Source organism: Haliaeetus leucocephalus, unplaced genomic scaffold (genome assembly GCF_000737465.1).
Source record: "Haliaeetus leucocephalus isolate CR32 unplaced genomic scaffold, Haliaeetus_leucocephalus-4.0 Scaffold773, whole genome shotgun sequence".
NCBI lineage: Eukaryota > Metazoa > Chordata > Aves > Accipitriformes > Accipitridae > Haliaeetus > Haliaeetus leucocephalus.
The window spans coordinates 5,710,539-5,720,638 of record NW_010973209.1 but is presented as its reverse complement, the minus strand read 5'-3'; the positions used below and the strand labels follow the sequence as shown (position 1 = coordinate 5,720,638).

Here is a 10,100-nt window from a genome sequence, read left to right as displayed (position 1 = left end):
CATTTCTGGGGCAAAAAGGGGCTTGATGCAAAGCAAAATATATACATTCTTTTCAGTCTGGATCTTTAAAAACCCACATTCTTTCAAAAAAAGAGAAGAATATAGGGACAATGCAAAACCAGGATAATCACATATACTATCATTAAAACAAGTGCATAGGGAGGGCAGGTTAACTTGTACCGATATTCACTGTCATCCATATTCCAGGCTTTTTTTGTCCATTTCCTTAATACTCATAAATCTCATTCTCCACCCAGCCTGATTCCTTGCTCCTCCCCACACGGTCTCCACACAGCTCATAGATATCATTGGTCACAAAGCCACTTTCAGTACTGGCCAATGTCACAAAGCCGCTCGTTGATGTATTCATTGCTGCATCGTCATAATCCCTGGAGAGGCTGTCAAGCACTTTATCTTCCTGTGTACGGAAGGAAGAATTCTTAGCGCCAGGCCTGGTTCCGGCCAGATCTGCTTCTGATTGCTTCTTGATTACTTTGTAAATATCCAGATTTGGACTGTTCCTCCCGGGGTTAGACAGCCATGCATCTTCCTCCTTTGGGCTTGCATCTATTTGCTCCTGTCTCCTTAGGGACGGAGGAAAGAGGACAAGTCATAATACGTTTTTTTTTACAGAGGCAAATACAAAACAATACCACACCTCTCTTACAGTAATTTAATGATGACCCTTGAGGAAAGCAGACACTCAGAGCCTGGACTCAGGATGACATTTGTTATTACTTGCAATTCCAGGTGTGCGGCAGCAGGCTGCATACCCAGGGTAGTCCCATGGCAGGACCTGCTGGGGTACCCTAGCACTCTGCTGCCAGCTGAGATGCTAAGGCAGCAAAGCTCAACACTGACACTCCCAAAACCACAGCCAGCATCCCCACCAGAGGTACTGTGCACACAGGGAAAGCAAGGAGAGGAAATTGGTAAACATTATTTGCTCCAAACATATATTCTTTTATTTCTATTACTCTGTTTTTCACTTTCGAAGGTGATCTTCTGATAAATCAGATCTTTTCTTCAATAAGAAAACTTAAATGCTAACACTTCAAAATCATCATCTTGTTTCATGCTATTCCCTAACTACTATATGTCTGTGAACATAACAAAATGGCATAATGTGATTTACTTAAAATTTTACTTCACAACTAACTCAGCCTGGAGCATCCATGCCACTTTTTAAACATTTATTTGGCTGAAAGCAGTCCTCTCCAGAGTATCTTACAGGATCCTGAAGCTAGCTGTAAAATGACTGCCAGGACAAGATATCATAGGTTCAATTGTTACAGAAAAATGTCACTTACCTCTTTGCAAAAAGCCAGAACCAGAAGATGGCTGTAAAGACCATCAGGAGAAGCAGCACAGGAATGCTGGGAATAAGGATGTAGGCAAGACTCTGAACAGGTTCTACGGGTAAAAATGAGATTCTTGCTTTTATTCACTTCCAGTTGCATTTGACATGCACAGAACTTCATAGAAAAACTAACAGTAGCAAAAGGCAGCATCATCACACCTCAATAGGCTTCTAGTCTTGTTCATAATCTAGCAGTATCTACTTCTCAAAGGCAGCAAGCCTGACAGAGACCGATCATCTAGTTAAGCAGGTTAAAGTAAAAAAAGCTCAAATCTTCAAGATGAGGAACCAACAAGCCTCACTGTCCCACTGTAAGAAGGCAACAGTGGTACAAGGTAATGAGATATGCTGTCTTTTAAAAGCTTAGGAACACCCAGCCAAAAGATTTCAGAGAGCAAAATATCTTTTATTATCTGTGAATTTGTAGGGGGAAAGTCAGTGTGATAAGAAGAAACTGAAAGTTTTTCATAGCTAATAATAGACTTACAAACAAAACATTAACAATTTAGACATTCTGAAGTGATTCAATAAATTAAAAGTACCTTTTTCAGACCCAAAATACTTTGCACAGCTTTAGATTTAGAACATTTTGGTAGCCAAAGCAATCAGTTTACATTTGTCCTGGAAAGGATTTGAAGGAATTTTTTTTTTTTTCAGATGCAGTTGCCTAAATTCAGTCTTCTACATTTAGGGTCAAACACTTCAAACTGCAATGTTGACTGTTTACAGCCACATGTGAGAAAAGCGGGTGTGCATAGTTAGAGAGAGAGCAGGCCAGCTGTTGAATGCACAACATACCTTTGGCTTCTACAACTGTTATATTAGCATCTTTCTTACGGTGTTCTTCTGGGAATACTGGATTCAAGGGCTCTGTTGCAACATCTGGAAAGAAGCAGCTTAATTAATACTGCAGATGTTATTTGAAAGAGTTTAAGAATCATAAAAAGTGAAGGTGAGAGGAGATTGAAGAGACTGCCAGCTGCAAAGATGTGTAAGGTGTACTGGTACTCTTTTTGCTTAGATTTCTGCAGCATGACCAACAGTCCCAGATACTGCATCAACAACAGCAAGACTGTGTTCTTGAAGAATGGATTATAGAATAGCACAAGGAAAGTGCAAACTGCAGGGAAGCTTCTTGCTTAATAAGTTTTCAGTCTGTGAGTGTCCTTGACAATGAACGTAACGGAGAGTATTTCTACTGAAAGTTAGCATATAATTAAAAAAAGCCCCAAACAAATATCTATAACTTACCTCTTTGAGAATTCTCTATTGGAGCATTCGTTGGCTTCTCTAAAAGAAAAAAAGATATGCAGTTTCCTCATAAGCTTGAGTAGGGAGACCAAGTGTACTGAATATAGTCCAATAACATGAGCATCCTTCTTTAGTGTTCTCTCTCCCTCAGGCCCCATTTGAGATCTCAAATACTTTATAAAAATCCTCTGAGAATTCCTAGAAATCACAAGGCAAGTAGCTACAGATATTAGATACTGAGACTCTTTTCCCCAGGACTCACATTAAATTTAAAGATATCTGTCTCCCACCACATCTTTCCAGTGAAGCTAAGAAAGGGTTTCCCTATCTGCTACTGCAATCTCCTCATACCTCGTCTTGGGGACTGGGAGCAGGTTGGTTTCTAAAGCTACAGAATGACTCATTACCAAGAGAATATTTGCAAATGAAGTTATTTTTCATGTTGCATCTGTCATCATTCCATTGAAACATGTAAGGACCTCCGACACCTGGTGGGGCAGATGGCTGGTGGTACATCACAACACAGATTTCACTCCCACAGGATGGCTCATCTACATACCAGTTCCTAAAGAAAATACAACAAATATGTCAAGTAAGACTTGACATCACTTTCCGTGGTACTGAAGGAGCTCAGGTGGGAATACAGCATATAGGGCATGACAGAGGGCAGAATCAAAGAGGAATACATCTCAGCACACCCCATCCCACCCTTGCCCCTGCTTCCACTGTGTAAAAGTAGGAACAATAACAACACAATTATTTGCAGTGTATCTTCTCTCTTTGGAATTCCTAATTTTCAAAGAAAACTCAGCAAGCAAGGTGTTCAACAAATACTAGGGAGTGAAGGGCTGAGTACCTCACTGCCTGAAACTCCTCTGCGAGGCTGAGTGAAAGCTCAAGAGAACTTTGACTTTCTCCATACTGCCTTTACACACCTGTGCAAAATCAGCTATCAAAATGATTTTTGCTCTCTGACTTCAGTGGCCAATGCCTGCAAAATTTTGACACTTATTCAATAAGAAAATGAAAAAGCTAAGCAGGATCTGTTTTTCTCTGTCTAGAAAAACACTAACAGGAAAAAACCCTGTCTTGTGGATAATTTTATTTATTTATTTTTTTTAATAGTAAACTTCACCACTGAAAAACTGTGTAGGCCTTTCCAAGTACAACACAGGAAAGAGGCTCCACTACTTAGTGCTCTATAATACAACCATTACTGAAGAGGCATGTTATGCATCTCAGAGAAACACTTCTAAGACTGCGTCCTGATTTTGAAAAATGTTCAATACCCACCGATTTTGGAACAAGCAATGTTCTGCATGCCAAGCACTGTCTGAAAGCTGATCCATACAGTATAAATAGTTCTAGATACACCAAGGTATTCAACGTGGGAAAAAACCCACACATGTTAAAGCAGCATTTTTTCAATCACTACAATGCTGTACTCCTCCCTCACTTCCTTCCCCTCCTAGTGCTGCCCCCCCCCCCCCCACGCCCCCTACTTTTTTCCTACGTATATCATTTAGCATAAATAAGCTATGTCTCACCAACAAAAATAATAATAAATAAAAAAGCTATGTCTGTTTCTTAGCAGCAGCATATCTGGTTCTAGCTTCCTATTATCTACCCCCAGTATCTGAACAACAGGAGAAACTTTAATATATTAAACAGTACTAAAAGCAGCTCTGTTTCATTCATTGCTGCACAAAGCAACTAAAATTTCTTATGGGTTCCCAAAGCATAAAGCTCACAATAACAAGGTATTTTTACACATCCAATATAAAGAAGAATGCAAAGGCAGACCTGTCATACATATGATACGTTGTCATAAAATATTTAAGAATGTTTGGGTTATTTCATGAAATTTGCAGTTCAATCATTGTAAATGCAGCAAGCAGTTAAGGATAATGAGTGAACATTGTAGAGTTTGGTTTTTTTAAAATTACTTTAATCACAGGTTCAATAGTAAATATCCACCAGGCAAAACTCCCTTGAACCTGTACTGCAGAGCTGGCACCTCGTTGCCAAGGCTTTCATCAACCTGGCAATATTTAGAGCAGATTTTCTACTTCTATACCACAGAAAGGCAGACCTTGTAGGCCTGGATCTAAGAATATCTTTCATCTAGAAAACTGTGACTCATGATTGAAATAAATCATAATTTAGCAGAACTTTTGAGGCTAAACACATTTTGGTTCTATGCTGAACAGAAATGTGAAAGTAGTGAAAACAACTCCAGCAAACTTGTAATTGGTTATAAATGTTGTTGCCTTCATATTTTAATTACAGCAAATTCTGTGGTTCTGCTTGCCTTAAGACAAGGAGGCAGAAATCTAACAAGTGGTTTGAAAATTTTAATTTTTCATGTCTACAATAAATACTGCAGCTTTCCAATTTTACTGTCTCACAGGAAAAAAATGCTATTCTCTCAGCAAGTAAAAGGAGAAGGGCTCAGCGCTCGGGACATCAGGGACAAAACTTCAGGGGATCTAAAGTGCAGGAACCTTCAGGTCAAAGTACATATTTTGTACATGCCTAATCAGAGATTTTTTTAAGACCAGATTGCTTGTTTTTCCACTTCCTTTTAGCAATCAAAAATTATCAATCTAGCCCAAGCTAGACACTCTAGGTGACTTACATAGAGCAACAAAGAGAGAGCAGGGTCTCTAAAGGGTAATTTGTCTGCCCATTACATCTGGATGGGATGAATCACTCTCTGGAGATACTACCGCTCTTCAGTGACTGCAGAAGTAACACAGATGACAGCTGGGACAACACTGCTTGATTCTTTTGAAAGAATCCTTTCTGATTGCTAAAGGCAGGTGACAGCCCCTGACCTGGTTGCTTCCCAGTCTCACAGGTACCTACCGGAACTTGGATGAGCTGCCATCTGACCAGGAGTACAGGTTCTGACACTCTGTACTATTGTCTACCTCCTCCTTTTTCCTCCTAAGCCCTATCCAAAAATCTCCATCAGAAGCTAAGAGACTCTCAATAAATTTTTCAATCAGTCTTTGCTCTGCTTCTGTTTCAATACTGACTAGATGTCCGCCATCAGCTCTGCAGGCAAGGTGTGCTTCTTCATAGCTGATCCTGTGTGAAGCATCATGAAAATAAACTATTTTGTAGCATGGTTGCTGTGTTCCACCCCGGCAAACTGTCTGTCCTGCAGAAATGAAAAGAAACCTGTTATAGAAACTATGCCTGTTAGTACCAAAAGTGAAGGCCAATACTTCCATTTGGCTGAGTTTTGCACTGTACAATAGTTTATGTAGAAAATATAACACAGGTAAAAAGCCTCTTGTACTACTGGACTGGCAAGTGGGACCTCTGAACTTTTCTTACTGCACATAACAGTTTAGGTTGGTCTGCACAGCACTGTTGTCTCATGTCCTGCACTCCTCAGCTCCCTCATGAATTTTCTGCGATTTGAAGACCATAGGAGTTCCTTACAAAGAAGCAACGCTGCACCAGAGAGCAAGCTGACATGTGCAACGTTTTAAAAAGTGAGTTCCTTTACAAGGGTTCAAGGAGGCTTTTAAAAATTATTTTTAAGGAATTTAAAGGGCTAAAATTAGAGATCCTCTTACACAAGCAGAGATAATTTATCTTCTGGGGTGTATGTAATAGTTTCATGGAGTATATACTGCAGTGTATCAGGATGTGTTCAGACAGTCCAATTGTAAGCATTGCTCTGCACTGTAGACGTTACTGACTGCCCAGGAAGTAAACAATGTCTGTTTTCAGACTGTCATAAGCCAAGGACTTTCTCATGTGTGAAGCAGCATGGCTTATTTTGATTACAAGGAAAGCAAAGATCAAAGTGAAAAGATACATAATCTAAAATTATGCACTTCTGTTTCTCAGCAGAAGAGTCCTGATATTTAGACTGTGGAAACAAACAGTTTTGTTTTACTTGGTAAATATTTCTTTTCAAACACACTGCAGACACAATCTGCTAACCTACATGTTTTTACATAAGAAGAACATGTAGCAACATTTGTAATGTACAGAACAAATGGGATGTGAGGACAGGTCATTATAAACCCCTCCATGGGATATATGCTGGCTTTGCTTTATTCTTATATGTTCCTGCATGGGCACTCTCTTAGAGTGGGAATTTAAACACCTTTTGTATTGGCATTTTTGAACAGTTACGTACGCAGAATCACAGAGCCTGCTAACACTGTACACACAAATTAAAACTGGCTGTACTGCAAAAGCAGTATTTAATAATACATCTCTAAGCATAACCTGTGTTTCTCTTGGTAACTTAACACTCATGCAGGCTGGGTGAAAAAGGCAGAACCCCTTACCTCTTCTCAGGGATATGTCCATTGCTATTGTGAAAGACATAAGAAAAACACAGACAGCACACTGTTATTAAAAAACTGCAGCAACTGTTAGAAAGAGTGTCACAAACTGCCCACGGGTTCTTTTCTGATACACAAACATGATTTTTTCCCCATTAACTGGCAGAAAGTCTCTGTCTTATCAGCCAAACTTGCCATTGCTTTCAGCTAAGGAAAAATTTATTGTAGTTGATTACTGTCCAGACTTCACTGCCAGTTAGATTCCCAAATATAGTTCCGGTAAGAGAGGACAATTGGATATGTAGCTATAACCAATGCTGAAAGTGTTCCTCGTATTTTCCCCTTATCTCCTCATTGCCTACCTGGGATCTGCCTCAAAGCCTGCTGACTTCAGTGAGCCTTGGTAATGTGAGACTAGGGATGAGTCAATTATACTGAGAAGTAAAAATTCATGAAAAGAAATAAATCTCCAACCCCACAGCTGGCAGCTGAGCCCTCTAACTCACTCCCACAAAAGTCCTACTGCCAGCAAGAGCATGGCAGAATTAAAAATTATATTAATAGATATAATAAAACTCCTTGCCTTATGTTGGAATAACATGAATATCTCACAGGTGACAGCGTTCAGGCTTTCTGCTGAACATACCAGCCTATCAAGTCAGGCAGAAACTTGCCCCAGACTGGCTATTCTGTGCCCTAAAAGCAGACTAGACTACCTAGTTTGGGTACTACATCCAAAAATACTGCTGGTCCAACCTTGAGCTGGCATATATCTGTTACTATGAAAGGCGTCTAAGTAGGTGACATTCCTTTGCGCAAAACCGGGAGGACAGACCGATAATCAAAAGAGACTTCGTAGAGGAAGAGTAAGACAAACTAGCGTGGGCTAGAAATTCAGCCAGGCTGGTAATTACTACTGAGGGTGGGATGACAGGAGTAGTTCTGTTAGCCAGGGCAGCATTTAAGATTCCTAGAATGGAGGCAAAAATGCAGTAGGGAGAGCAGAACGGTTTCTCAGGGGAAGAAGCAAATGAAACTGGACCACCGGCATGCCCACTTCACGACCAGGTGCTCCCACCCAACGCGGAGGATGCAGACGTCTCCCTAGGGCAGGGCTAGCTCCCGCTGGGGAGTTAGGAGGGGAAAATCACTGCTCCAGGTAGCGCCCGCACGTCCTTGCCTATGTCGCGACGGCCGCCCCAGGCAGCCAAACCCTCCCAGCGCAAGAGGGCAGGCGACGAGTCTCGACGGGGCTACGAGCCCCGTGTCCGGCTCCCCGCGCTCCCCGGCACTCTCAGCGCTCGCCCCGCTCCGCGGAGCCGGGCAAGCGGAGGGCCCGCCAGCCCGTACCCCCTTACCGCTGAGCAGCCGTGCCCCCGCAGCCCAGCCCAGCGCGGCAGCGCACAGGGCCGCGGCCGCCAGCATCCTCCCCGGCTCCGTCGGCGTCCGCGGGGCGCCCGGCTGGCTCCACCGCCCGGCCCCATGCGAGTGGCCCGGGTCCAGCTGCCGGGCCAGAGGGGGGGAGCCGGGAGGGGCCGTCCTCCGGGGAGGAGGGGCCGGGCTCGGCTCAGCCCCGACGCGGGTAGGAGGTGGCAGCGGCGGCGAAGACCCCCGGACAAAGCCCGGGGACGGGACCCGCTGCCCTCGTTGCGCGTCTCTCCGCCGCAGGCAACTGCCTCTCCCGCTGCGGGGCACACGCTAAGCCCACACCTCTTCCCGCTGCTTCCATTCTCAACTCTCCCCTGTGCCGCACTTCACACACCTCATCGCTTCTGCATGTTGCCCCCCGCTCCAGCTTTAGACCCTCCCTGTCCCACACGCAAACGACAAGGCGCGAGCAGAGGAGACACCTCCCTCCACCACAACGTGTGAGTGAGAGAAGCCGCACCTGCAGGCCCTGAAACCAAAGGCTGACCCTCCCCGTTCTGATGTGCAGCTGCCTTTCAGAAACCGCGTCAGGGCAGAAAACAGAACACGGGAACTTTGTTTCAAAGGTTAATAAATGCTGAGCCTGCTTCCTGGTGGCTCGGAAGCTGGTGCACACCTGTTTCCGGGATCACTAGCTCTCCAGCTAAGATTTCGATGCCTCAGCGTCTAAGAGCTTTTTTGCAGGTTGCAGAAAGGGGCAGAGCTCCAAAACGAACAAATGCAGGAGCTCTAAGAGCTATAGTTTCTGCTCACACAGATACTAGCTGGGGTCAATGTTTTAAAATAAATTAATGATTTTATGAAAGACTTAAAACCTAGACCAACTCTTGGGAGTCTGGTTGGAGAAACTATTTCTGAAATCAGTATCTTAGATAGAGACAGATCCTTTAAAATACCATTAAGATCTTCCACGCCAGGTCTCCAGAAGTCAGGAATCTCAGAGGTAGGTGTTGGAGCTGAACTAAGGCTATGGCTTTGCAGCATGTGTCATGTCTGTGGAACGCACACGTCAATGGTATTCTAGAGCCGAACTTTTAAATTTCCTAAGTCCTTGGTGATCAAGGTTTGAATTTAGTAAATAACTAGGCACTTGAGCAACTTTACAGACATGAGCAATTCAACTGGTTTCATGAACCTGACTCAGGACTCACATTTTGGTGAGACAGTTTTGCCCTTAATTTCATGTATTTCAGAAGACAAAACAACTCAAAGTGAGGTATGTCCACGGAAGTGACATATGCATTTAACTATTTCCAAACTGTTAGGTCATACAATTGGAAATGCCTCAAATACAGGGAAGAACCGAGCATCTGAACTGGCTAGCCTGAGTTGTAAGACTGAAGCCAGGCCTTTATCAAGCCAATCTTCATTATCTTGATGCTCCACTAACACACTCATTCTTTGGAGAACGTTTGACAAAGGAAATCCTGTTTTGGGGAGTTTTTTCTTGTTTTGAAGACCAAAGTAACCAAAATAATTACAGTGTTTCTAGAAATTAAACAAAACCTCACCTTCTTTACAACTGTAGGTATTTTTATAACACAGTTTAAAAGCCCTACTAATAATTTTAGAAGTCTATCCTTTTTTCAGCGTGTTTGCATTCTAAATCCATTGGAAAGCATTTCTGTAATGGCTCTGAAGGAAAAAAAAAATTCTTCAATATATCCATGGCAAGTAGTAGCAGCATTATCAACATGCTTTCTTGAATTACTGGTGAATGAATATTCTGCCACTTGCATTTTACAGCC

General features: G+C 42.7%; 1 protein-coding gene across 1 annotated transcript; it reads right to left on the bottom strand.

Annotated features, from left to right (window-relative positions):
- Positions 1–226: 226 nt before the first annotated feature.
- Positions 227–6,949, bottom strand: LAYN (layilin). The gene is made up of 7 exons (XM_010581499.1): positions 6,928–6,949; positions 5,480–5,777; positions 3,019–3,176; positions 2,612–2,650; positions 2,159–2,242; positions 1,311–1,413; positions 227–584 (listed from the first exon to the last, which is right to left on the bottom strand). Exons 1-7 carry the CDS (start codon positions 6,947–6,949, stop codon positions 227–229), a joined length of 1,062 nt encoding a protein of 353 aa, XP_010579801.1.
- Positions 6,950–10,100: the final 3,151 nt, after the last annotated feature.